This window comes from Monocercomonoides exilis (assembly GCF_001643675.1).
Source record: "Monocercomonoides exilis strain PA203 chromosome Unknown scaffold18-1597598, whole genome shotgun sequence".
In the NCBI taxonomy this organism is placed as follows: Eukaryota; Preaxostyla; order Oxymonadida; family Polymastigidae; genus Monocercomonoides; species Monocercomonoides exilis.
In genome coordinates, this window is record NW_027150563.1 from 992025 (window position 1) to 1019517 (window position 27493).

At 34.1% G+C, this 27493-nt stretch overlaps 5 protein-coding genes across 5 annotated transcripts; 2 read left to right on the top strand and 3 right to left on the bottom strand.

Moving 5' to 3' along the window:
- Positions 1-271: 271 nt before the first annotated feature.
- MONOS_12394 (putative YjbQ family protein) lies at positions 272-1014 on the bottom strand. The gene has a single exon (XM_067865012.1). The coding sequence runs from the start codon at positions 982-984 to the stop codon at positions 571-573; it is 414 nt and encodes a 137-aa protein (XP_067728891.1). The 5' UTR covers positions 985-1014; the 3' UTR covers positions 272-570.
- Positions 1015-1064: 50 nt separating this feature from the next.
- Positions 1065-3488, top strand: MONOS_12393 (putative Methyltransferase-like protein 13 A (METTL13A)). The gene is made up of 5 exons (XM_067865011.1): positions 1065-1094; positions 1148-1282; positions 1360-1476; positions 1523-2727; positions 2792-3488. The coding sequence occupies exons 1-4, from the start codon at positions 1073-1075 to the stop codon at positions 2587-2589; spliced, it is 1341 nt and encodes a 446-aa protein (XP_067728892.1). The 5' UTR covers positions 1065-1072; the 3' UTR covers positions 2590-2727; positions 2792-3488.
- A 3221-nt stretch (positions 3489-6709) lies between these two features.
- On the top strand, positions 6710-13545 carry MONOS_10872 (uncharacterized protein; the record flags this gene model as incomplete). Its single annotated transcript, XM_067863354.1, has 1 exon — positions 6710-13545. One exon carries the CDS (start codon positions 6710-6712, stop codon positions 12866-12868), a length of 6159 nt encoding a protein of 2052 aa, XP_067728893.1. The 3' UTR covers positions 12869-13545.
- Positions 13546-17107: 3562 nt separating this feature from the next.
- On the bottom strand, positions 17108-20334 carry MONOS_10871 (putative Reverse transcriptase (RNA-dependent DNA polymerase); the record flags this gene model as incomplete). The annotated part of the gene is made up of 4 exons (XM_067863353.1): positions 17108-17581; positions 17818-18094; positions 18399-19017; positions 19098-20334. The coding sequence occupies 4 exons, from the start codon at positions 20332-20334 to the stop codon at positions 17108-17110; spliced, it is 2607 nt and encodes an 868-aa protein (XP_067728894.1).
- Positions 20335-22220: 1886 nt separating this feature from the next.
- MONOS_10870 (uncharacterized protein) lies at positions 22221-22481 on the bottom strand (the record flags this gene model as incomplete). The annotated part of the gene is made up of 1 exon (XM_067863352.1): positions 22221-22481. The coding sequence occupies one exon, from the start codon at positions 22479-22481 to the stop codon at positions 22221-22223; it is 261 nt and encodes an 86-aa protein (XP_067728895.1).
- Between the last annotated feature and the right edge of the window lie 5012 nt (positions 22482-27493).

The window sequence follows — 27493 nt, forward strand, 5'->3', positions numbered from 1 at the left end:
ATTTTTGTTGTGCTTCATTTAACTACAGAATAACTCAAAGAATAATACCGTCTTCCAAAAAAGTCATTGCCGAACAATTTTTTGAAACAGAAACAAAAGAATAAATTCCTTGTTGATTTCCCTTCAGGAAGATAAAATCTCCAAATGAAAGATTTGCTAATTCATCCATTTAAAGCAAAACAACATAAATTGGTAAATATTATGGGCATTTGACCAAATTTTTCAATATGATGGAAATGAAAACTTGTGTTCAACTTTTTTATCAATTATGCATCTCAAAGAAAATTATTCAAATACAAATTTTTTTGAAATGAGCGCTTTGATAATGGTGAAAATCATTTTGTTAAAAACAAAAACACTTAAGACATCATAAAAAGCAGCGAGCAAAATAACTTCTCAATTTTCAAGCGATAAAACAAGAAATATATCAAAACATATTTGAAAATTATTCATTCGATAAAATAATTTTTCTCAAAAAAGAAAGAAAGAAAGAAAATCACATAATTTCACAAAATGAAATGGTGGTGAACTGATTTATTCCTATTTCATTTAAGATTGAAAAATTACAGTTCACGACATGATTGTAGCAACAATCTTTCTTGCACTTCCTGATCTTCTAAACTCGCACAAATAAATTCCTTGCCACGTTCCAAGATTTAATTGATTTTTTGTAATTGGAATGGTCAAATTGCAGCCAACAAGAGAACATTTTGCGTGAGCAGGCATATCGTCGGGTCCTTCACTAGTGTGTTTGTAGTACGGTTCTCTTTCCTTTACCAATCTATTAAAAATCTCATCCATATCTTTCCTAACATCTGAATCAAAATTTTCGTTTATGGTGAGAGCAGCGGATGTGTGTTTAATAAATAATTGCAAAATTCCAACATTTGGCAAAGCAGGAAGATGCTCTTCAATCTCATCCGTTACCAGATGAATGCCTTTGCTTTTAGGAGATAAAGAAAATTCAACTTGTTGAAATGGCATTTTTGCACAAAAAAAGACTTGTGGATGATCATTCCCACTTTTATAATGAAAATTAATGAAAGATGTTAAATGGTTCTGATCAAAAGAGATGGGTAAATTTGGCGACAGAGGTGCGTTAATTCTATTGTTTCGTTTATTTATTGTTACATATTCAATATTAAAGAGTATTGGAACGAAAGGTACACGGAAGAAAAAACGCCATTTGATTGGTATATGAGATGGAATGATGTGCATAAGTTTTTAAAACCTTATGTCCAAGACGACAGTAAAGTACTTGATTTAGGGTGCGGAACATCAAGTGTGTTAAATTTAATTGTTTTTGTTCAATATGTGACTTGATTTTTTCATACTCCGAAAATAAAAAATTTTTCTCAGAAATTGCTGAAGAATTGTACAATGAAGGGAAACAAGATATTACATGCATTGACTTTTCAGAAGTTGTTATTAAGGATATGAGCGAGCTTCATGCGGGAAAACAACCTCATTTAAAGTGTTTGTTTTAATTTATTGTCTTTATAATTTTGAAATTAATTTGAAGATATTTGCATGGATGCATTGAATCTCGAGTTTCCTGATGAAAGCTTTGATGTTATTATTGATAAAGGAACTTCTGATTCAGTGTTTACAGGAAGGCATTCTTATAGTAAAGTTGCAAAATTATTTGCAGAAGTTTCTCGTGTTTTAAAGATCGGTGGGAAATATATTATGATCACACATGCGCACCTTGATAGAAGGTTAGCTCATTTATCAAAGCCACAGTTTGGTTGGGAAATTAATCATCAAACATATCCCAAGTTTCCTGGTGCTCCGGCAGATCAGGTGCACTATATATATGTAATCAACAAAGTGAAGCCGTTTGAGGGAATTGACGAAAAGAAGTCATTGGAAGAAACGTTCAAAGGGCTGGAATCAACAGAAGGAATAAGCAAAGAAGAAGTTGCAGAAATCGCTGAAGAGCGCCCAGAGGAGAAAATCGAAGAGAAAAAAGAATCAAATGAGGCAGAAGAGCATTCAGTGGAAAAAGAAGAAGAAAACGAAACATCAGAGAATAAAGAAGAAATTTCCAATGAAAAGATAGAAGAAAGTGAAGAAGAAAAGAATGAAGAAAGCGCAACACTTGAAGAAGAAGAGAAGGAAGATGAAGAAAAGAAAGAAGCTGTTGACGAAGAAAAGAAAGAGGAAGAAACAGTGAAAGAAGAAGAAAAAGCAACAACCGAAGAAGAGGAAAAACAAGAAGAAAATCAAGAAGAAAATGCAGAAACCCAAGAAACGGCAGAAGCTTCAGAAGCACTTGAAGCTGAAGAAAAGAAAGATCAGCAGTCTGCTGATGAAGAAAAGAAGGAAGAAGGAGAGAAACAGGAAGGTGAGGAAAAACAAACAGAAGAAGACAAACAAGAAAATGAGTCAAATGCTGAAACAAAAGAGTCTGAAGAAAATAAAGAAGATGGGAACGGAAATGAGGAAGAGGAAAAAAAGCAAGAGGAGACAGCACAACAGCCTGTTGAAGAAAGCCAGCAAAAAGATGAAGAAGAAAATGGAGAACGGGGAGAAGTGAAGGAAGTGAAAGAAGAAAAAGAGAAAAATGAAGAAACGAAGACTGAGTAACAAACGTTCTTCAAACGGTTCAAAATTTTCTGATTTTTTCGTTTAATTATTTATTTTGCTTCATTCGTGTTCTATGCAAAATTCGACTTCTTAAAAATGAGAGGATATTTTAAAAAGTGTTGAATCGTTTCTCAGCAGGTAACAGTTTATTAAAATTTAATGATAAATTCATCAACCAAGATTTTTCTTCTGATTATTTCAGTTTCGAGTTCACTTAAATTGCATTTGGAACAAAAACATGAGCTTTTCTCAAAGTCGGGAGTTGTTTTTAAGTTTGTTGTCAATCAGTTTCCAGCTGTTTCATTGTTATTGTATGAATCAGTTCAAAAATTTGAATTGTAATTTCATCAGTTTAACTTTTTTTCCAAAATAACCCAGAAATTCTCATGTTAAAATGCAAACAAAAAAGGATATAAATCTTCTTTCAATCGTCACAATTTTTAATAAAATAACAAAGTACAGAAGCATTAAATAATTGTTGTGATTCTTTTTTATGTATTTATCTTGAAACAAATAATATTTGAAGTTTCATATTTTTTTGAGCACTTAGTTTTTTATTAGATCCTATAATTTTTTTCTCATTCTGCTTCAAATAGAAGCTTGTTTTCGATGAGAATATTTTTAAAACAAACAATATTTTATAATAAAGTTGCATACAAATTTTTTAAGAAAATTAATCCTTTGAAAAAGTTCTGAAGTTTTTAAGTTTTATATTTTGATCAATATTTTGCTCGTATCTCCACGAGTTTTTGAAATCAAGCGTATTCATTGTAGGGATTGTTTTGAAAAATTTTCTTTTTAACATTATTGACATTTTTAAAATTTTTGAAAAACTTTTTTTTTCACTTGTTTTCACATTTCACCTTTTTATAACAAAACTCAAATATCAACAAGAGAAATAATAATTAATAAGCTTTCTTGTGTTTCAATGTTGTAATATTATGAGTAATATCATTCATATGATAAATCCTTTGTAAATATTAGGGAAAATACGGACTTTCAAGCTTTTTTTGTACAAAGCATTGATAAATTGTTTCTCTCATAACTTTATTTCACTTAATCAGATTTCAAAATAAATTTGTTTTTTATATCCTTAAGCATGCATCGTTGAAATCAAAATATTAAGTTTTCCAACATTTCACAAATGTCAAAAAAAGAACCCATTTTTATTATGTTTTTTGAAATAAAAAAAGTCGATGAAAAGAACAAAATATTTCAATGAAAATGGCTGAAGGAAAAAATTTTGCCCCAAATAAGGAGGATAATAATCACATTCTTCATTTTGCAAGAATAGAGAAAACGATCTTTTCCAGTGTTTTTCGCACAATCAATATTCAGCTCTTTGTGCAATTTAAAATATCTCCAAGTGAAAAAGAAAATAAAGTTTCATCTTTTTATGAAATGAATTTAAACAGTTAATTATTTTTAATAATGTGAAGAATGAAAATTTGAAAAATAAATAGCTCTGATTTTGTATCATTAGTATTCAATCGTGTTATTTGAAGCACAAGCCTTAAACAATAGATGGAAACATGTTATGTCTGATGAGCAATGAATGTTAATATTTTTCGGTTTTTCGAGAAATATGGGTGATAATTTTTGAAATCAGAAAATTTTTCGGGTTATTAATTTTTCAAAGATTGTTTGCCTTTGAGAAGAAATTTCCCATTTAAGTGCTTTTATAATCGCAATTATTTCAAAAGCCAATGCATAATCTGAAATAAAAATAAAGAGGTCTTGAATATGTCTGTTCACTTTTCAGTGTTCATTGTTTCACATTCAAAAGAAAGTTTCGAACCGAAAATTTTGAAAGAAAAAAAATGATTTCAAAAATAATCACCCATATATTAAAGCAAAAACACTTTTATAGCATCAGTTAAATTTTTTGAAATTTCATTTTTTCCATCAATTATTCAAGTTTTAAAATTTGTGTTTGGCATTCGGTTTTGAACAATAAAAAGTTATTTCACTTTTTTCAGTTAACTTTGACATCATTTTTGCTCAAACATATGCTTTTGAAACAATCGTAATAAAATTTTTTTTTGAATTCGAAATGTCTAAATTTATTTGTAAAGTTCCTTTTGTTCGATTTTCAACAAAAATAAAAATATCAAATTTTGATCATATTTCTGTTCCGACTCACGTAACTAAACTATAATGGAAATAAAAACATTGCCAATATTTTTCTTTCATAACAGCAAAATTTGGTGAGTGGAAACAGAAATTTGATCGAAATATGAAATTTTTATTCTGTTTGAAAATTTCACAAAAGAAACTTTTCAAAAAAATTAAGATAGATAAACAATAAATAAATGAAGAATACTGAAAATGCATTAAAGGATTCATTAAATGGCCGATTCTTTTTTGAATCATTCTTTATTTCGAGTTTTGATTAAAATAGAAAACTATTTGGGATTTTGAAAAAAAGAACTCAAACTGAAAATACATTCAGCATGTGATGTTGTTATTGTTGAAACATTATTTTAACAAAAATCCCATTATGATAAAAATTTTGATCTAAACTTGAACAAAAGTTTGAGTTCGAAAAGGATCAGTCTAATAGGAAAATTTTCTGTTTTCAGCATTTTGAATAGATGCGAAAAATTTATCTTTCCTGAATAACGCATAATCCAACAAAAAAGAGGTGAATTATTTTTTTAATTATCCGATTTTTATAATGATAATTTTTTCTGAAAAATAAAAAAAGTTATTTGTTCATTGGCAAACAATAAATATTTGTGTTTATTTTCTCAATTTTTAATAAATAATGAAAAAATATTATTCAATGACAACTTTTTGAGATTCATCCAAAATCCAAATTTTCACAAAAATCTTTTTTGTTAATTCTTAATTTGATTAATTTACAAAAAAAAGAAATGCACCAATTTCGAATAATTAGTTGACCAAATTTGAAAAATGAATGATGTGAATGAAAGTTTAATAAATTAATGTATTTAGATCTGTTGTTTGTAAAGAAAACCGTTCATCTTCCTCAGACGCTCTCAATTTAATTCTCATGTATCTCAGCTGAATTTCATGGTATTTCTCAGTTTTGTAATAATCATATCATAATTTCAAATATAAAGAACAATTTAAAACATGATATTCACATGATCGAACAAAAAAGAAATTGAAAATTATCAAAAACTTGTCACAACAAATTATAGAAAATAACAAATACAATAATATTCTATAAAAAAGTAAAAAAAGATGTTAAACTGCCCATAATTATAATATATTATTCAGGAAAAAAAGAAAGCATCATTTTTCGTGGGGATTCATACCCATGCTGTCAGGGATATATTCTCTTATTGGCATAATATGTGTGCAGTTTCTATGCATTGGCGCCGCAAGTGCTGAGGCAGAGCAAGCAGAGAAATCAATAAATGAACGAAATATTTATTATCTCAAAAATCCTTTGCTGAATGTGCTCCAAAATGACGCAAGTGATGGAAAATATGTGTGTGAAGTGATTGCCGAAGGAAATGAAGATGGAACGAAAGAAGCTGAAAAACACGAAAAAGGGATGAATAATTGTGTTAAAATGCTGAATGAAGGATACAACCGAATAGAAGAAGGAAATCCAGATGAGAAAACGAATAATTCAAAATTTTATGAAGAGCAAAAAATGTGGAAAGGGGGAAGATGTTTTAGAGAGAGCATGATTGAGGGATGTTTGATTCTCGTTAATTCATCGATGAAGCTCAAATCATTGGGGCTGAGACAAAATGATGAGGGAAATGTTATCAAAGCAGGACATGGAAGCCATGTTGAATTGAAAGAATGCGACATTATGACGGTGAGCGAAACATCTCCATTTTGCTTGAGTGGAAGTTGTGGGCTGCTCACCAACATTTCACTCAGATCGTCTTCAACCACATTTTTGAAAGCATTTCCTTCTCTATTTTCTTCAAAAGCCTTGGAAGGGAAACATTCTGGAAAATGTGTTGTTTCTATTTTTTCTTCTCATTTTTCATCTTTTTGTGTTTCCTCAGCACCATTCATCTCATCACCTTCTATTCCTCTTGTTTCACTTTCCAAATTAACATTTTTCAACATTTCAACAGCGACTTCAGATTGTTCATCTTCGGCCACTTCATTTTATGAAACATCATGTCTGATGAGCAGTTGCTCGTTCTCGTCGGTTTGCGATGTGTATGATGGTGGGATTGTTCCCTCGCTCAACAACCCTTTTTCTTCTTTGACTGCCTCGAATTCCTCGTTCATCGGATGTTGTCGGACAAGAAATGTGAAACATGAAGGAACTTCAGATGGAAAGTTGACTCCAGGGAGACAAAATACAACGGAAAATGGAGCAAATTCATTCACTTGGTGCGAATGGAATGGATCGAAGACGACAGGAACAAGCGATTCAGTTTCAGATGGGATGTCGAGCGGAGGAGCTATCTGCATGTACAATCTAAAGAATGGTGAACTTTCTGTTTCTCACTGTTCCTTCAATGGATGTATTGCATTTAGCCGTGGAGGCGGGTTGTTTTGCCACACAATAAAATCTATTCATATTGAAAACAATGTGTTTAATGTCTGCACAGCACAAAATCAGCATGGAGGAGGAATGCTAATTTATACGATTTCATCATGTACTTGCATCAGCGGATGCGAACTCCAGAATTGCAAGGCAAAAGGAACAGGAGGAGGAATATATCTTAGTAATTTAAATGTTTCAGGAACAGGATGCGTTGGAGTCGAATATGGAGGAGGGGAGAATGCGTGTATATTTGATTGCAACATCAATTCATGTTCAGTTTCAAATAATTATGGAGGAGGAATGCATTGTCAAAATGCTCCAGCAGCATTCAAAATGAGGAGCATGCAGTTTATTTCATGTTCTGCACGACAAGAGGGTGGAGGATTGGATTTTAGGCCATATCAATCAACAGCTCCAGGCGACAAGCTTTATTGCTATTTCTTCTTCTTCCACGATTGCAGATGCACAACCACTTCCACTCCATATGGCCACGATGCGTATTTTCAAGACAATTACAATCTCTTTTCATCGAACAATCCGTTCGATGAATCCTACACGACTAATATTGATAATGCGAGAGTTTGCTACGCATTCAATTATTCGAAACCACAAGGCTACACATACCAACATACTGAAAAGAAGGATTGGCTGAAAGAAGGAATGAAGGATCGGTATGTTGGGGTGAGTGGAAGCAATAAAAACAACAAATGTGGGGCAGATGAGATTAATTCTTGTCTGAGTGTTGGAAATGCTGTTGAAAAAAGTATATTTTGGATGAGATCAACAATCACAGTACTTGATGGGAAGCATGTGAGCGAAAAAGAAACAATCAATATTGGGGAAAAGAAGATAAATGTTTTGGGGAAAGGAAAGGAGACGAGTGTGATTGGAACGAATTCTCTTTCTTCCTCTTCGATAACGCTGTTCAGTGTGACAAGCGGGCAGCTGGCGGTGGGTCATGTGGGAATTGATCACAACGCAACAAGAGATTCTTCACCGAATGTTTTTGTGGTGTCTGTGGGGAGTGGGACTCTTTCATTGGAGGATGTACTGATCTTTTCAAGTGTTAATGGAGAGAGTGAAATATCAGCATCGATATTTGTGATGGAACTGTCCCAGTTGAGGATGAGTGATATTGAGATAGAAAATATGAAAATGAGCCAACCTCTGTTCGTGGAGCCATCAACAGAAGAATCTGTACAAGGAGAGAGTATGTTAGTGAATGTGACAATTCGGAATGTGAATCGGACAACAGAAGGAGATGGGGTGGTGATGGCAAAAAGCGTGAAGGGAGGAGAGACATTTGTTGTGTGGAACACAACGATTGAGGAATGTGAGTGTATGAATGGGAATGGAGGGGGAATCAAAGTCGAACTATTATCATCAACAAGCAAGGTTCTGATTGGAGATTCAATGTCACACAGTGGAGGAACAACTTCGTTCAATCAGTGCAAGTGCAGCAAATGCGGAGGAGGGATATTTCTTTCTCTAGCAGATGCAGATGCACAGTTTGAGTTGTCAAATACTCTTGTATTTGAGAGAAATGAGGCAGAATATGGGAGGAATATGTTCATTTCAGCATCTGATCTGAACAAAACAGTCACAAATGACTCATTCAACTTTAATTACTTGTCAATGATAAATGATAAAACTCTGTTTGTTGGAAGTGACAACTTTCATTCAAACAAAGATTTGTTCATGTTCCTCGTTCCATACAGCTCATTTGAGATATTTATCTCATCGAGTGGATTTGATGTTGCAAGATGCGGAAGTGAGAAAGAACCATGCTTCACAATGTGGAAAGGTATGGAAAATATGAAAATTGGGACCGGAATGAAGACAATTCAGATTGAAGGATCAACATTTATTCGAGATTCATTCAATGTTTCCAATTATCAGATCAAAAAGAGTGTAAAGATGGGAGAAGAGAATGTTAAAGCAACTTTGAATTTTGAAAAAGCAATTGGAAGTCAACTGGAATATTTCATGGAAAATGATATTCACCTTGAATTGACAAATATCCAGCTCCATCTGACATCTGGATTTGGCAACTCAGCCAAAACAATTATTTCAAACAGAGGAGGAGATTTGGTGATACGCGAATGTTCATTCCATTCAGAAGCAGGAGTGAACAATGGATTTGATAGTGTATTTGTGGATGTGATTGGAGGAAGTATGGAAGTGAATGATTTGTCGATTGAATCGTGCAATGTTGGAAACAGTATTTTTGTCATTCATGATTCTGGAATTACTTGCCATTTTGTGAATGTTCGAGTGGAATCGTTGAATGAAAGCAGAGGATGCATTTTATCAATTAAGAAATCTGAACAAGGATTGAAGATTAATGAAGGAGATGAAGAATATGTAAATATTGAGATTGACAAATCATCATTTTCAGGAATAAAGAGAAGTGGTAATGGACCAAGCGTTTTGGAGTCAATGAGCGAGAATAAGATTTGTTTGGTTGTGAATGAAAGCAGCATCACAGAAGGCAAAGCAGAAACAAGTGAAAATGGAGGGGCAATATTCTTCTCATTGGGAAAGTCAGGATCAATGAAGATGATTAAGTCCGAAGTCAGTCAATGCAGCTGCACCAATGGGAAAGGAGGTGGGGTGTATCTGGGAACAAAGGAAAGAGGGGATTTGAATTTCACATTTGTGGGAATGAAGTTCAGTGCAAACACAGCAAGTGTGGGGAATGATATTTTCATTGAATGTTTCAACATCACATCGCAGATCAATGAAAGGCAATTTCGGTTTGATCTTCGAGAGAATCATTATTCACGAATTAATGCGATATATGGAAGAGATGAGTGTGAATATAAGGACGACACAAATCTGATTGGATTTGTGACGATCCATCAGAGTGACACAATCATTGTGAGCAGTGTGAATGGATCAGATGAGAGACAATGTGGAACAAATGCACTTCTGTGTCATTCAATTGATTATGGGCTGATGCATCTGACTTCAGATTTCATGAGTGTGATGATTGTTGTAGAAGAGAGTGTGATTGGTGGAGAAATAAATCTGAAGGAGATGAGTTTGAGCTCAAAGAATAGGGACTTGTGTGAAGTTGAAGTTGAAACAGAGATTGAAAAAACAAGAGAGGCTTTGGTTACAACAACCGGAACAGTCTCGTTGGTGAGAGTGAATTTTGCATTTGATTCGAACTTCATCTCTTCACATGAATCGTTGATATCACCCGAAGGAGGAATTCTTGAAGTGATGAATTGTTCATTCACAACAAAACAATTGACAGAAGGAGTTAATGAAGAATTTGCAAATATTCCATATCACATTTTCAACATGGCAAAGGGAGAATTACAACTTGATGGATGCACAATATCATATCTCATTCTTCAAAAATCTGCATTATATCTTTCATCAACAATTCTGTCAACAGTTGATTCAATAACGATTTTCAATTCAACAATAGAAACTTCTCTGATAGATATTAATGAATGTGGGCAATTAATACTTGAGGATTTCAATACAGAAAATGTAACAGTTGAAGGAAGTGGAGAATCATTAATATCCTGCTCTTCAATGAAAAATACAATGCAATTGACAAATTGCACAATGAGTGGAGTTTGTTCAAAGACCCCAAAAGGGAAATTGATGAAATTGGAGAATTGCACAGATGTGAAAATGGATAGTTGCATTTTTGATGGAAGTTCAAAGGAAAGAAATGAGAAGAATTTGAATGAGGAAAAAGATATTTGCAGATGGGATGGATCTCTTGTGGATGTTGTGAAGAGTTCTGTGGTGATGAAAGACACAACAATCTCGAATTCACCAGATGGTGGAATAACAATGAGTGGAGGAAGAATTGTAATAAAAGCAGGGAATTTTTCAAATAATAATCCATCAATTGAAGGATATCCATCACTGAGAAGAAATGTCATCTGTTCAGACTCAGGAACATTGAATTTGATGAGTTTAAAAGGAGGAGATGGAGTTTTGCCAAATTCATCACTTTGGATTCTGAATGATGGGTGCAGCTTTGAAGGGATTGCTTCAGAAAGGGATTCATCGTTTTTCATTCCCGTTCTGGAGAGTGTGGAAGCAAAAGAAGAGGCAAATCGAATGAAGCTGACATTCAAAGGGATGCTTCTTGTGCCATGCAATCTGTCTTTTTCAATTGTGAAGAGGAAAGGAGAAGAGAAAGAGATTGAAAAACATGATTTTGATTCAAATGGGTTTTTATCCGAAAGAGAAGTTGAAGGAAGTGTGGCAAAAGATCTCATCAGCAGTTGTGGAAATGAAATAGAAGTTAGCGCTCATATTTTGTTTGGGAATTCAAATTCTCCTTCATCAACAAATTCATTCATCCTGAAGAATGCAAGCGAAGCAAAGGCGAATGGAGATGAAAGGATTGCTGAAGGAGGAAAAGAAGGGAAATCGTTATGGATGTGGATTGTGATCATTATGGCTGCTGTTCTATTAATTGTTTTGATTGTATCAATTGTTCTGGCTGTTCGATGGAGAAAGGCAAAGAATGAAGCGAAAGATTTGAGAGAGATTGTGAACGATAACATCAAAAAGGATCCGAAGGCGTTTGAGATGGTGACAATGGAAATGACACCAGAAGAGCAGTGGAGGAGAGCGGAGAGGGAGGCAGAGAAGAAGAATGAAGAAAGGATTAAAAAGAGAATAAATGGAAAGGAGATGGTGCATTCAGAGTCTGAAGAGTATTTACTGAGTGAGAGTGGCTCCACTGAATACATCCTTGGAAGAGACTCTGACAAGATTCCTGAATGGGCATTGGAGAAAGATGAGGAAGAAGAGATAAGGAAGAGAACACCATCTCCATCCATTTCATCGACTTCGACCACAGATACCGAAACAACACTTGTTCGGGGAGAGAATATATGCCCCACCACTTCATCCATGTCAAACCTTGTGGATGCAATGGCATGTTCGTCTCCTCATGAGAAGCTGATTGTGGATCTGAGGGATTCTCTGTTCATGCTGCTTCATGGAAGAAATGAAAAAAAAGAAATGGCAATTGGGAGCTTGAAGGAGAGGGAGCAGACAGCTGCACAGATTCTGTTCTGGGTGGCTAATCTCGCTCTTCACTCATTTGATGAAATGGAAAACAAGCTTCAGTCATTGTCCAGTTTGAGTCCTCACATTGTGTTGTTTTCCGAACATATGGTCATTTGCATTGTGATGCATTCTGATTTCCTTTCATCTGACGATTCTGATTCATCTTTCTTGTCTTCGATAACCATTGTTTCCTCTTCATCCAATATTTCAGTTAAGAGCGAGAGATTCACAGACTCACCACCACCTTCATCGGCATTTGAGGATGAGAACGATTACAAAAAGGAGTGCCTGAGGTGGAAGGCACCAGAGTTGCAGATTAATAAAAAGATGGGAGCAACAAAAGAGTCGGTTTCGTTCTCGATTGGGATGATGCTGTGGGAGTGCCTAGCACTGGAGATTCCATTTGGGGAGTATGAAGCTGTGATAGCAGGAGAGAAGATCAGAGATGGACAGAGGCCAGATATATCGAGAGTATCTGAATCGTCGCTGAAGCAGTTGATTGGGAGGTGTCTGTCTGAGGCAGGAGGGAATCGGCCTTCTTTGGAGGAGATAAAGCGGGAGACATTCCAGCATTTTGTTGGAGGTGCAGCAGTGATGACGATGTCAGATGCAATTTGCTATGTTGAGGGATCGAGCTATGTGAGAGAAGAGAGGAGCTGTTCAGAGAAGGAGGTTAGAGGAGAAGAGGAAGGGCAGAAATGCAACGATGAAAATAAAGAAAAGGAAGAGATGTGTTGAAGAAACTGAGAAGAAAATATCTTGGAGATTGCTGCAAATAAGAGGGGACAAAAGTGAAACAAAGATTCGATTGCTCATATGCATTTGTATTTCGAAGAGAATATTTCAAGATTAAGCAGCTTTCGATATTTTGGAAATTGGAAGGAATATTCAAAACACATAAGAATCAGAATTGTTTGGTGATTGCAAATGGGTGTTTGCTAACCACTTGGATTGAGTTGGCTGAACACTGTTGAATTCAATGAAGAGCTTTTCTTTTCTAATCACCTTTTTTTTTCAGACAGAGTATTTATTTGAAATTATTTCGATTTTTGTTCACAATTACACTTATTTATATTTTCATTCAGATTTTTGTTTGAGAGAGATTTGTTAAGAGTCATTTGATTTGAAAGTCATTTTCTTTGTTGAATTGTTCTTATTTATTTATTTCTTCAAATCTGTATTCATCAAATTCCAAAACAACACCATTGGCAACTTTTTTTCGTTTGATGCGTATTTTACGATGATAATATGCAATTCGCAAAGATGGTCATTTGAGTTGATATTTCTCACATTCACTATAATATCATTTTGAGTGTTCATTTTCGTTTTTATGAAATATTCAAATTGTGAATGAGAATTATTGTTTGTTTTCATGATAGTCAGTGTTCTCTTCTGAAAGAAATTGTTCGGTTTATCATCATCAAAATGATTGTTTCCTTTGGAATATTGATCAATAAAAAAGAATTCGTGAAAATGAAAAGATCTCTGAATGTGAATGATTTTTACATTTTCAATTCATTCAAATGGCAAAAAAACTGAACCTGAGGATAAATGAAAAAAGCACTTGGAACATTTCATAAAAAAACAACAAACTTATGTGCATAATCTGTTTGAATAATACACAAATTGTTTTTAAAATGTTGATAAAGCTTTATTTGAATTTGAAGGTGTCAAAAATTTGTTAATTCAAATTAAAAAACAAGAATGAAAAAAAGAAAAAAATAATTTGAGCATTCTATCAAATTGGAAAAAATTACATAATTAAAAAACTTTGGATATAATTTGAATTGAAACATTAAATTCTGCATAATGAAAGAATTTCTAACATGGGACAAAATATTTGACTTCAGGCATATTCATTGAAAAATCATGGAAATGAGATGAACTTATAGTGATAAATATATTTGAAATAAATGGGTATATTTTTTGAAATACGTTTGATGTCACAAAACACAATGTTATTATATCAATGATGTTTGTTTACAGACATGAAAATCAAATTTATTTCAAAATTTGAGAAAAAGAAATAAAGATATGAGAGAATCAATATTTCAAATTATGGTGCAGAAAAAGCTTGAAAGTCTGAATTTCACCCCATATTTGAAGGAGATATCTTTTTTTCGAAGTCATCTCCAAACAAACTCTTCTTTTTTATTCTTTTGTATTTAGTGCAAAAATTTTGAATTGATCAGTGCTTATTGTTGACTGGAGTTGGTCGAAATACAGTCGGTTTTTGGTATTCTGTTGCTAGAGCATCAATCGGAATTCCAATGTCGAGTGTGAGGCTTGTTCTTGGAGGAGAAGGATGTATTATGGAAATGGATGGAGTGATTTCGAAAAAAAGAAAGTTCCACAAAGTGAAAAAGAAAAACAAAGATGGCTTAATGGTGCAGTGCAAAGAAAAGAAAATATTAAAATTGGGAAATGTTTATTATTAGAGTTCCTAACAAAAAAGAAGACTCTGATACTTATCATTGAATCAAACCATCAGAAAGGAACAACGATTTTCAGTAATGAGAAGTGGTGCATATAAGTGCTTGAATGAATTGGGTTTCAAATATCTGACGATCTACCACAAATACGAATTCAGAAATTCAGAAACAGGAGCATGCACTTATTTGATAAAGAGTTGAAGGTTTCATTGAAGAAGATAATTGCCTCCTTGTGGAATAAAAGAAAAGTTTATCGATGATTTAATTGCTTCGTTTTTTCTTCAACGAGAAAATGATATGCTATTACAAGAATTTGTGAGGAATGTCACCAATTACAAGTTAACAGAAGTTGCATTTCCCTGTGACCATGATGATGGAGAATGAGACGATGAAGCAGATGTTCCCAAAATTGAGAAGAAAGCAGTTTATATTCATGAGAAAGATAATGAAGATTTGGGAGATGGAGCAGATGCGAGTGAATATTTTGAATCATAACATTTGTGATCATTTTTAAATGGGGCATAATATTTTTCTTCAGGCATTTTCATTGAAAAATTATGCACTTTTCATTGACTTTTTGAGATCAAAAAACATAGTTAAAAGGGATTTATTTTTTGACATTTGTGAAATGTCACCACACTTTATGTTTTTATTTCAACGATGCCTGTTTGCAGATATGAAAATCAAATTAATTTTGAAATCCGAGAAAGTTAAATAAAGTTATGAGTGAAACCATTATTTTGTCCTTTGTGCAAAAAATGCTTGGAAGTTCATATTTTCCCCCAAATATTAATGAGCAATATTTTCAAATACTTAATGAACTTGAACAACACAAACCCGCTATTATTAACATGTTAAAATGCATTTCAACAATAAACAATTTGAAACAAAGTTGTTATATAATTTTTGGCTAGGAAGGAAAGTGAGCATATGCCAAAAGTGTGAATGGGCGAAAAACGATCTGAAAAAATTCGATTTCAGTATTTTTGTTTATTTATGCTATTATTAATTTATGCAATTATAATATTTCGAAAGTGGTCTTTCAAATTGCAGTGATTCAAAACTGAAAATTTATCTTTGAAATCCAAAAGAAATTTTTATTTCGAAAACTTTTCACTAATAAAAAGAACCCCAATCAGTCGATTAATTCAAAATTTTTCGTTAAACATAACCCTAATAAACACATTGATAAGGGGAAAATTTTTATTGATAGAACGCATTGAGACAGGTTTGCTCCGAAATTATGAGAATTGATTGTTAAGTTTGGGTGGTTTGAGTGAAAACTTTTCCCTCCCAAAATGAAGTGGAAAAAAGTGTGAGATAATATACAAAACTATAGCATTAAAAAATTGTGTAATAAAATAATGTATTGTTTGCTTCTCTTCACCACCAACTTCTCCTTTTTCCATGGCGGCAAAGACCAGAGTGCGTGGGACATTGCCACTCTGAGCTTTCTCCTGCAATCCGTGTAGGGGTGCGGTGGGGCGGGTGTTCCAAAACGGATCTGAAAGAAAAACCAATCAAGCTTTCGCGATGCGTGGAAAAGGAAACTGCCTATGCAGTACTCTGCCTCCCGCTTTTTTGCTGTATAAGCAGTTCAACCACAGTCATCACACACTGCATATAAAAAAAATATTATTTTTTTCTTTCCTACTCATTCACACAAAATATTGGAGAAGGCCTATGATTAAAACTGTTTCTTTATTCCATTTATATCTGTCCTGGTTTTAGGTGCACACATGTCTCTTCGGGCGGGTGTTCTCTTCATCTTTCCTTTAATATCTAACCCTTTTCCCAGTCATCTTTCAACCTGTGAATTGCTCATTCTAACACTTGACCACATATCGTCTCTCCATCCGCGTTAGTATTATCTCGGAGCAAACCTGTCTCACTGCGTTCTATTAATTCACAATAGATTGAATATACCAACGCAAGGAGCAGGTTTGCTCCTCGATAATGAGTCTTGAAAGCCCTTTTGTTGTATTTTTTTTCTTATAAAATTTTATAATTAATTATTTCATTCTTGTATGATTTTAAACCCACCCACCTAGCACGTCATGGTGCGGCTGATGTTTAGAGTGCCTGTGGATGAAGATGAGGCACCCATGCTTTTCACTTTCCCTCTCTTGGGGTATTTCTAAGGCGCCTCCGTCAGGGCACCAGATTTTGCGATGTTCTTTCCCATCTGTCCAACACTTCACACACCACTCTTCTTTCGATCCCTGCCTTTCTTTCGATGAGGAGTTGTATCTTCTCTTCACGTCAGCTCGCAAACGCTGCTGGGAATTATGGAGAGTGCTTTCCAATGAGAGGGTTGTCGTGGGATGGCATTCTGTGACTTCGTTGTTTCGCTTTGCTTTCCCCCTCACCTCTGCGGACTGTCTTTTCTCCTTAAGCACTTCACCGTATCTCTGTTTTTATCTTCTGCTGCTGCTATAGCTTTCTCTTCGGTGCGATCTTTTCGATCTGCTTTTGTTTTTTTGATTCTCGCTTCCTTCCTTTCACAATCCTACTCTCACTTGTCTGCTTCTCCTCTGGGTGGTTCTTAGCTACCAATTGTCTCTGGGAAACATTTTGTGTCCTGAACTTGTAGCACGGTGTAATACTCCTGGGCTACTCTAGAGCCCGGAGCACATCTCGCATATGCATTGATTGCATTCCAATCTGCATATTCTTGTTCTGCTGAATGTGTTTTCACTGCATGTTTAATCGAGTACGTGGTATATGCATCGGATATTACATTCTCTCTCAGTTCAATTACCAATTCTTCTTTTTTCCTCTGCAAATTTGCAGGTTGATTCTCAATAACATCGAACCACACATGTCCATCCTTGAATGTTGTCCTGGTGTAATCCATCCAACGTTGGAGCACCACGACTGCATCGATACGTGGGTTTGGATGCTTATTAATATTTACTATAATAATCTTCCCTCCATTCGTCTTTGTCTGAACTTGTGTTTGTGTTGCATTATCCTTGAATGAAGAAGTCTTCCTCCTCATTCTCTCCAGCTCCGCTGACTTAAACACCCAAAAATCACAGTGAGGATGAGGGTTCTTCTTTGGAGAATTTGTAGGTCTACAGAATTCCATGTGGCTTCTGCCCATTTTGTAATTATTGAAAGATCCCACATTGATTTGCATCGCTTGCCCCTTCTTGGTTTCTTTCCCACATAGGTTTTTCGAAATATCTCTATATCCTTCCCATCAATTTTCGTCTCTCTTAACATATTTTTTGAATCAAGTACTTTCCGTACAGTCTGATGAATCACTCCACTTGAAAGATTTGTGTTAGATAGAGTCTCAAAAAAATCTGCTATAATCCACTTGTTCTCTTTGGTTGTGAAGGGGTCAGTATCATCAAAACTTTCTTCGTCTAAAATTTGTTTTAATCTTAACAGCGTTCTCAATGTTTCTCTTTCACTCTTTAAATTTCTCAGTATTGCTGCTGCAATGTCCTTCGCTCCAACGTATTCTCCCCAAACTAAAAAGAGGTCCCTTCCTTGGGTATTTTCCTCTCCAATGTGGGTAATTCTTTTTGAAAAGTCACAAATGTTTAATTTTCATGAAAAACAAAAATTTCATATTTTGCTCAAATTTTTGTTAACATACACCAAACTTCACTAATAAGGAATCTATTTCTGTATAATGCTATTTCGTTCACTTAGAAGAATATTCGTGAGAAGAAACAGAAATTTGAGCAAAATATGAAATTTTTGATTTATTTGAAAATAAAACATTTGCGACTTTTCAAAAAGAATTACCCGTGTAATATTTATTACATCTCCTGGGGGTTATTTTCAGCCTTCCCTTTTTATCTCTTCTCCTGAATTCATACACTCCTGAAAGGTACCCAGGGTCTTTATCGAATGCCCAGGCTGCTGCAGCGTAGTCCAGGTCTACCCACGCCAGGCTTGCAGAATCAGAATCGTCAGATCCCTCTGAGCTTCGTTCATCTTCTCTTTCATCACTCGTCCAATGTTTCTCAGGAACGGGTGGACTAGCACTATGTCGTCTTCTGGTGTTCCTCTCTCTTTCTTCCTTCTCACGGAGGATAGTCTCCAAGTACTCCCGCAGGGAACCGGTGCAATCTGTTCTAAAGTTGTATCTCGTATTCTCGGTGCGGCTATTTGCAATATCTCTGCGACTTTCTCCCCCCTCAGTGCATAGTCCAGCTTTCTCTCCATCCGGCTGAGTGCGTCTGCCTCCGTGTTCTGCTCTCCCTGGAGGTGTTCTGTCTGCATTGTCATGTTCAGGTTGTTCAATTTCTTCTCCAATGCTCTCAGTGTTGGAATGAGCGATGGCGCTCCCCTCTTCTTCTGAATCGTCCATCTCGTGGACATGTTGTCTGTCTTCAGACGAATATGATCTGTCTTCTGCTGTTGCAGCCACGCTTACTTTCTCTCTTGTGTCCTCAACACTGCTCTGGACTCCTTCTCGTTTATCGCTAACGCACTCTTATGGAGTGTCCAACTTCCGTGAACATAAGTCTTCTCCTCTTTGTTCTCTCTCGGTATTGTTAATACTGCACGCCAACCCAGCTCTGAAGCGTCCGTTGCAAGTTCTGCTGGGCTTGTTCTCTTCCTCAGGCACCTTGATCTGTTCTCTCGAAGTGTTTTCCTCCAATGTGTAAATTCTCCTAACATCATTGGGTTGGCTATCACAGTTCCGTTCCAGCCTCCGCGGGCTATTGCCCTCCTCAGTGCGTATTGCATGCGTTTCATCCACAAACTGGCTGGTAGATGTTGCAACCTCACAAAATTCAGCTTCCCGAGGAGTGCTGCTAAATCCCTCGTTTTCTGTCTCCTCCATTTATGTGCATGTGCTATCCATGTTCTCACATCCTCCAGGAGCAGCACTCTCTTCCTTTCATGCAGCGTCACTTTCATCTTCTCTGAATTCCACAACCACCCCAGAAACTCCACGCTCCCTGTTGGTTCTTGATTCAGTTTCTCTTCCGACAGTATCCAGCCCAGATTTCTCAGAAACTGGGCTATCTCCTGTGAGATCAATCTCAATGCATCCCTGTCTATGTGCATGAGGAGAATGTCGTCAATGTATATTACAAGCTTCACTTTCCACTGTCCTCTGATATATGATGCTACCCGTCTCATTATCTTCGTGAAAACTCTTGAAGCATCCTTCACTCCAAAGTGCATCCCTACGTAGTAAAAGTATTGATTTTGAAAGCTGAAGCACAGGAAGGGACTTAATTGTTCGTCCACTTTGACATGCTGATAAGCGCTCGATATGTCAAGAGTGGTCATCCAATCGTTCTCCTCCAGGAGTTCCACAACTGTCTCCTGGGAATCCATCTTGAAATGCTTTCCCTGCACTTCCTCGTTTAGCGCCCTGCAATCTGGTATCTTTCTCCGCTTTCCGTTTATCTTTATCACCATGAATGTCGGGTTGAACCACTTCACCTCCGACTCCTGTATGGGCTTCATCACTCCTTCTTTCAATTCCTCCTCCAAGAGGGATAAATAATTGTTCATCATCTCTGTTGTTCCCCGAAACTCTTGTCTGTGTTTTCTCTCCTCCAGTGAGATTGGGGATTGGGAACTTTTCCATCGAGCTTTTATACTACGGCTCACCAGTTTGTCTTCCCCAATTTTCTTCCACTCATTCAGTCTGTTCACTAGTCTCCCAGGAAGTGGCTCCTTAGGTGGTCCAATCACTATATTCTTCTTCACTTCTTGCTTCTTGTGGCCATGCTGCGTCTGTGTGATCTCTTCCCCTTCAAGAGTATCAAATATTGCCTTCTTCGAGCTCATCTCCAGGGCTCTCCCAATTAGTGACTAGAAAACAGTCCCAGAAGCTTTCCAAACTCCCTTTTCTTTCTCCTTCTCGAATCTCCGATAGCTCTTCTGTCCTATTTCGCGGAGATGTGCGGAGTCTCCTTCCACACTCTCTCTCCGTATTTTCATCTAGCCATGATCTTCTGTTTATTGGAGTTTTGTCATTTCACTGGAGCCTGACGGTCTCTCCTCTTTCTCTGTCTTGCGAAAAAGCGCTGCTCTCTCTTCTCTCTCTTCTCTCTCCTCTCTTCTCTCTCTTCTCCTGCGACCATTTGTTGGCTCCAATTGTTGATTTCACAGCTGTCCCGCTTTGAGTCCTTTGTGGGGCTGGGGGCAATGGTCCAGTGATTGGGACTGGTCTCACAACGAAGGTTGGGACGTACTGTATTTGGAACTTGGGCATTCTTTTCTTTCCTTTTTAGTCTGTGAAGCTCCTTCCGTATCCCCTTCTCTGGAGCTGTCTATATACGAATCCCTGTGTGCTCCTTCCAGAACTGTATCTTCTCGGGAGTCCACTTCTGGTCGTTGCAGACCCGAAACCTGTTGTGGAGTCGGGAGATGCACCGTCCACTGATGCATCTCCCCCTCCAAATGAAAAAAGCTGGTGCTCTTCACGATCTTCCGTTTGTTCTCCAGAACATCGGTCGTCATTCCCCCTTCAAAAAACCTTTTTGCGTTCCGCCAGATCGACTGTCAGATCACCTTCAGCAGGCTTATTCGGATTATTCAGTCGGTTGTGAGTGCGCAGGACCATAATGTCCCTCGGAACAACTCTTTCTCCTCCTCGGAGTTATAAGTTTTCTTCAGCTCCTTTGCTGTGAGAGCTGTGATTTCTTTCGCTGCTTTAAAGACAGATTCCAGAGCCTGCAGGAGGAGTTCAACAATCCTGCTCGTCTCTGATGAATCTCTTCTCCACTTCGCTGTAATGGATGTCCGAGAAAACTATTTTCAGCATGCGTTAGTGTGTCCTGTAAAAAAACTCTTTCTCACTAAAAGGAATAAATGTATTTGAAATGTCTTCACTCATTCTGATAAAGCCAGCTTTACAAAACTCAATGAACTTCCTTTATTCACACGCCTGAATCCAGGATGTCAGCCATTCCATGGGGAAAATTTTTTTAAAGTCTTGTGTTCTTTCTTTTTCTTTCTGCACTTCTTGCTCTTCAATCTTCCATTCACTTTCGTCCTCATCCTCCAGTCTCTTCATTCGGCAATATGGGTGATTATTTTTGATATCACATTTTTCCATTCAAAAAATTCGGTTTGAGAATATCCCTTGAATTTCAACAAAAGAATACTGAATAGTGAAAAGGTTTTTAAAAAAAAATATCTTTGACTATATTTGAGCTTCAACATTTGTTTTGACACCAGTTTAGAAGATATTAGGCATTTGAACACAAAATCTCTTCCCAAAAACAAACAACGTTTAAAAAACAGATACCCTGAAAAAAGTTATGATTTCAATAATAATCACCCATATTATTAAAAATTCTGACGTTTGATCAAGAAAAATTTTCCTTAATGGTTTGGTTGAATCGTAAATGTTTTTGGTGAATTTTACAAAAATATATACTAATATATTATTATGATTATTTATTTGCTGATTGTAATAGCATAATCCGTATATATCGGTATGCCTATATTTCTTTGAAACTTTTCTGAAAATAATAATACATGCTGATCATAAGTAATATGAGTATGATGAATTGCGAAAAAATGCTTATGGAGAAATTTTTGAAAAAAAATTTTTGATCAAAAATTAATATTTTCGAATTTTCATTAAAAAAGTGACTGATCTGTTTTTAAAAAGCTTCGAAAATATATAAAAAAAACATATTAAAATGATATAATTCAAATAAGAATTACATTGAAGGATCATATTCAGAGGCACGAGCTCCATCTCCTGCTCCGAATTCTTCATCAGATTCAACATCGCTATCTTCATTGATGACATCATCCATATCTGGAATCTCCTCATCTCCATCAAAGATTTCTTCTTCATCTTCTTCTTCTTCCATTTGAACAGGTTCAATTTTCTTTTCAAAGCACAGATATTTTGTTAATTGAATGAACGTTAAATTAAATGTTGATTTCACCAAAAGCAGTGAAAGATAGTCATGCATGAGTCTGATCCTTGTTCCAAATCAAGGGAAAGTGCATCGCAAATGTTGTCATAACCCTTCAATTGTATTAGTATACGCACAAGTTTCTGGTTCTCTGAAACGTCTTTTGTGGCACACAGTTTGATGCTTATATTCATGTGTTTCTTGTGAAGAATAAGCGCGCCATTCATCGGAAATTATTAATGTTCCAGCTTTAATGTATTTCTGGATAATTTGAATCAAAGTTTCTTTTTTTCTGTTTGGAACGACAACGATTAACCGTTTCCCCGCTCCACCACCCTCTTATTTTTCCACCCCTCCGAAAATCCACACTTGCTTTTTCTTTCTTCCTCTCTAACACTTCCGTTTTCGCCAAATTGCTTCATCAATTTCAACTGTTGTTCCCTCACCTCCAATTACTTGCTGTCTTTCGTTCCACATATGTGAGCAAGCACACCGAATCACACTTCCCCAGTATCCGACTGTGTCTTTATCAACAGAAAGAAGCAAAGAAATTGTTTTGTTTTGAATCCCAAGCCAGTAATATAAACAAATCAGAAGAGTAACGCCTAGTCCAATCTTTATTCTGCTGAAAGATGTTCCTGAAAGAATGCTTTTTTGATCTTGCTTTTTGGACAAGCGTAATGGTGATAATTCTTATCATGATAAATTCGTTGATAGCATCTGTGAACTCTGCACATAGGGAGGTTCATTGCAATTATTTCTCTTTTGAACTTTTCCCATGTGCTGGTTTCGTTGTAGAAGAGTTTGTTCATCAAAGAAATGTTTTCCTCATCATGAAGATCTCGTTCACGTTCCATGAGATCAAAAAAAAATACGAATCCTTAATACAAATAATTTTCAAAAATCATTATGTGTGAAAATATTTTTCTTCAAAATTTCATAAAAATAAAATATTTTCTGCAATTTTTTATTTGCATATTCTTCTATAATAATACATAACTAATCGAAATATAAGGACAAAAATCATTTTTGGTTGTACCGACATAATCGGATCATGCCAAGAAAAGGATTGATTATCATCTTTCTTTGTAAATTATCATTTTTCCCTGTTTGTCTTTATTCATTATCAAATAGATTTTCACACAGAATTTTTCGTTAATAATTACATGGGACAAATTATTATTTATATTTGAAAAAACAAAAATATGTTTCAATCATCCTTTGAAAACAAATAGTGATTCATCGAAGGTTTATGGTTTCTTTAGGGAACTTTAAAAAATATTTAAATTCACTTAATTGAAATATACTGAATTTTCGAACCAACTTTCATCAACATTCTTTGTTCTTGATAAAATATTTTATTATGTTCCACACTTTCAAATGTTTTTTCACAATATTTATATTATATTTCAAAAATACAAAAGTGAACTTTTTGAATCACAGAATTTTTTTACACTTATTAATTGCTTTTGAGATAGTTTCATTGAATGAAAAGGTTCTTTCCAATTGTTTTTTTTCATTACAAAAAAATTCAAATCTCTTTAAAAGGGAAAAAAACCAATATTTATCAAGACGGTGTTCAATTTTGCACCTCTTGCATTTTCATTAAAAATATGTGCACAATGAATGAATTCTTTGTGACGCACATTTATGAATATAATGGGTTCATTTTTTGAAACACAGTATTGGTCACAAAACGTTTTATTTTAATATCAATTATAGAAGAAGACGGATATTGTTATCCAATTTATTTTGAAATCTGAAAAAGTTTAATAAAGTTATGAGCGAAACAAAAGCTTTATTCTTTTGAAATAAAATGCTTGAATGTTCATTCTACCCCACCTATGGACTGTTGATTTTAGAAATTTGGAAAATTTATTGTTTGTAATAAATCTCTTTCAGTATTTTTTAAACAAAAAGTTTTTGAGATTAATTGGTGTGAGGCTTAATTTCAGAAAATGAACAGAGAAAAAATGAAGTAATTTTTCATGAAAAAATCAGAAATTGAACCTTTGTTTTTTTCAATAAAAATGAACATTAAAATTTTATCTTTTTCAAAAATAAATAAATAAATAAATAAATAAATAAATAAATAAATAAATAAAAAACCATCATTATGAAAATCGGATTATTTAAAAAAATAATTCACCTCGCATTGTTGGATTATGAATTTTCAGGAAATATAATTTTTTTCGAATCAATATAAAATGCTGAAAACAGAAGATTTTCCTATTAAATAATACCTTTAATGCACTTTCTGAATTCTTTATTTGTTTTTTGTTGATCTTTTGAATATATGGGTGATTATTTTTGAAATCATAACTTTTTTCTGGTTGCAGTTTTGTCAAAATTTGTTTGTCATAAAAAAGAGCTTCTGAATTCAAATGCTTTATTTTTCACAACTGTTTAATTATTAAGTGAATCAGCTGAAATCAATATTCAAATGTCTTTATTGAGGCTTTTCACTCTTCAGTGATCATGTATTTATGTTCAAAAAAAATCCTTGAACCGAAAATTTTGAATGAAAAAAAATGATTTGAAAAATAATCACCTAATATTTAAATTAAGTAACGTTTCATGATAGAATGACGTGTCATCCAACAATGTGTGGTGAATTAATCAAAATATTATCCGATTTCCATTGTGATGATTTCTTTTCTGAAAAATCAGAAATTTCATGTTTTTAGATAAATAATCGAAAACGCGGTTCATTTTTTAATCCTATTTACCAATATAAAAAATTTAAAAACATTTTAATCATTTTTGAACATTCAGTCAAAAACAAATTCTTCACGAAAAATAATTTATGAATGATTCTTAATTCATTTCATTTTGAATAATTAGCTGAACTTTTTTGAATAAAAAAAGGTGTAATTTATCAAAATGTGGGAATCCAAATAATTGAATTTTCAAAAATGGCTGATTCTTTTTGAAATCATACTTTTGTTCGAGTTTTGATCAAAATTTCTATCTCAATGGGATTTAGGAAATAATTTTGTTTTGATAATAATAGCATCATGAACTATATGTATTATCAGTTTTTGTTCACTTATTCAAAATCCCTTTAAGAAAATTTTTTGGATCAAAACTCGAACGAAAGTATGATTTCAAAAAGGATCAGCCAAATAAGATCTGATAAAAACATAACTCTATTCATCATTTGAAAATGAATTGTTTTTTTGATAACAGTTTTCTTCCAGATTGTTGAATTTCAACAAATAATTATTGTTAGGAAATAGGACAAATTAAATCAGAAACCATCAAATAAACTTTTTTAAAATAGAATTACCCACTCTCCTCCAAAAAATAACGTTGCAAGTTTTTTTATTAATTTGAAATGACTTTACAAGTTGAAAAATCATTAAAAGTTTGAATTAACAACTAACAAAAAAACTAAAAATTCTCTAAAAGTCATTCAGAAAATGAAATTTTAAGTGAACTTCAACTTAGCAAAAAGTGAAATGATACAATCAATTTTGGATTTAAAAGAATGCAATTGTGAATAACATATCCGAAATGAAAACAATAACTGAATTAATTTTTTATGAATTCTTGAAATTAAGAATTCACCACGGTTTCTCAAATCTTGGAGAATAAAATTCAGGATTGTTCTTTTTATCAACACTTAATAATAAAACAAACGCAATCATCAATATCAAAAACATGAATGCAACTATAAGAACAGCTTGACAACTATACAAACAACAAACGCCAACACGAGATCCCAAAGATAAGTTCGAAGAAGAGCGAGTTGACGAATTAGCTATTTTAACAAAAAATAAAAAAACAGTTTAAACATTTTTTAAAAATATTTTTCATTCAAAATTAAAAAAAAATTTTTTTTTTCAAACTTTTAGAATTTTTATTTAATTCCTTACCATGCCCAAATAGATTTTCTGATTTAGTAGTTTCCTTTTTACACGAAATTCAAAAACAAATAATTTCAAATATTCAAAAAAAAAAAAAAAATAAGCAATTCAAACAGTTAGTATATCTAATTTTGAATGATATTTTTTTGTGCCTGTCGAATCATATGAACTCTCATTTTTCTGAATCTCATTTTTCAAAGATTCATTGAGAGATTCTGCCTTAACTTGAGCTATTTTTTGCATTTTCTCTTTCATCTTTCTGTTATATTCTTCTTTTTCCTTTTCTTGTAAGGAAAGATATTTAAGAAACTATTTGTTTAAAATTCAACATAAAAATTACATATATTTTCTGAAATATCAGAAAAAACATTTGCCAAACTTCTGCTGTTGTTCCAGCAGGTCTTGAACCAGTTGGGATAAATTCTGATGGATTCCTTGAATGATGCTGCTCACTAACCTTTCTTTTCGGCTAATAAAAATTGACATAAATAAATAAAACTATTAATTAAACATGTAAATTCTTTAATTTCAAACAGTTGATGAAACAATATTTTTCATCTGTGATCAATTCCCTTCACAAAATTATTTTCATTTCATCCGAAAATAAATGGGTAAAAATCTTTCCAAAAATATTTCTTACCACATATTGATATTTTTTCATTCAAACGCAAGTGTTTCAAAAGAGGTCTTTTTATAATCAAATATTAAAAACGTATCTGTTGTGAATTTTTTCTCTGAAAGAAGGAAAAGTAAATATTTTTTGACCAAAGATTTGCCATTTGTGTGCTGTTTTATAAATAAAAACGAAGCATCCAATCCCCCTCCCAGCCTCGTCATACCTCCCTCCATTCCACCCATCCCATCCTTTCCCAATAAATTTTGAACTCTATTCGAAAGAACATTTCATTGGATAAAAGAGAATAATCACGAAAAAAGTTGATTCTTACCTCTCCATCTTCATCAAACAATTTAAGAAGAACTATTTCATTTGAATTAATTATTTATAAATTCATTATTGTATTTCTTTATATTTTGTGAAATATGCTGTCAAAAACACTTTTTAAAAGTATATCTTTAGAAGTTATTTCATTTTCACTTGAATGCACGTTTGCGAAAAAGAACAAGTGAAAATAACGAAAGAGACACTAATAAAAAATGCATCGACGCGTATTGTCTTCAAATAGATCTGAACACGAAAAG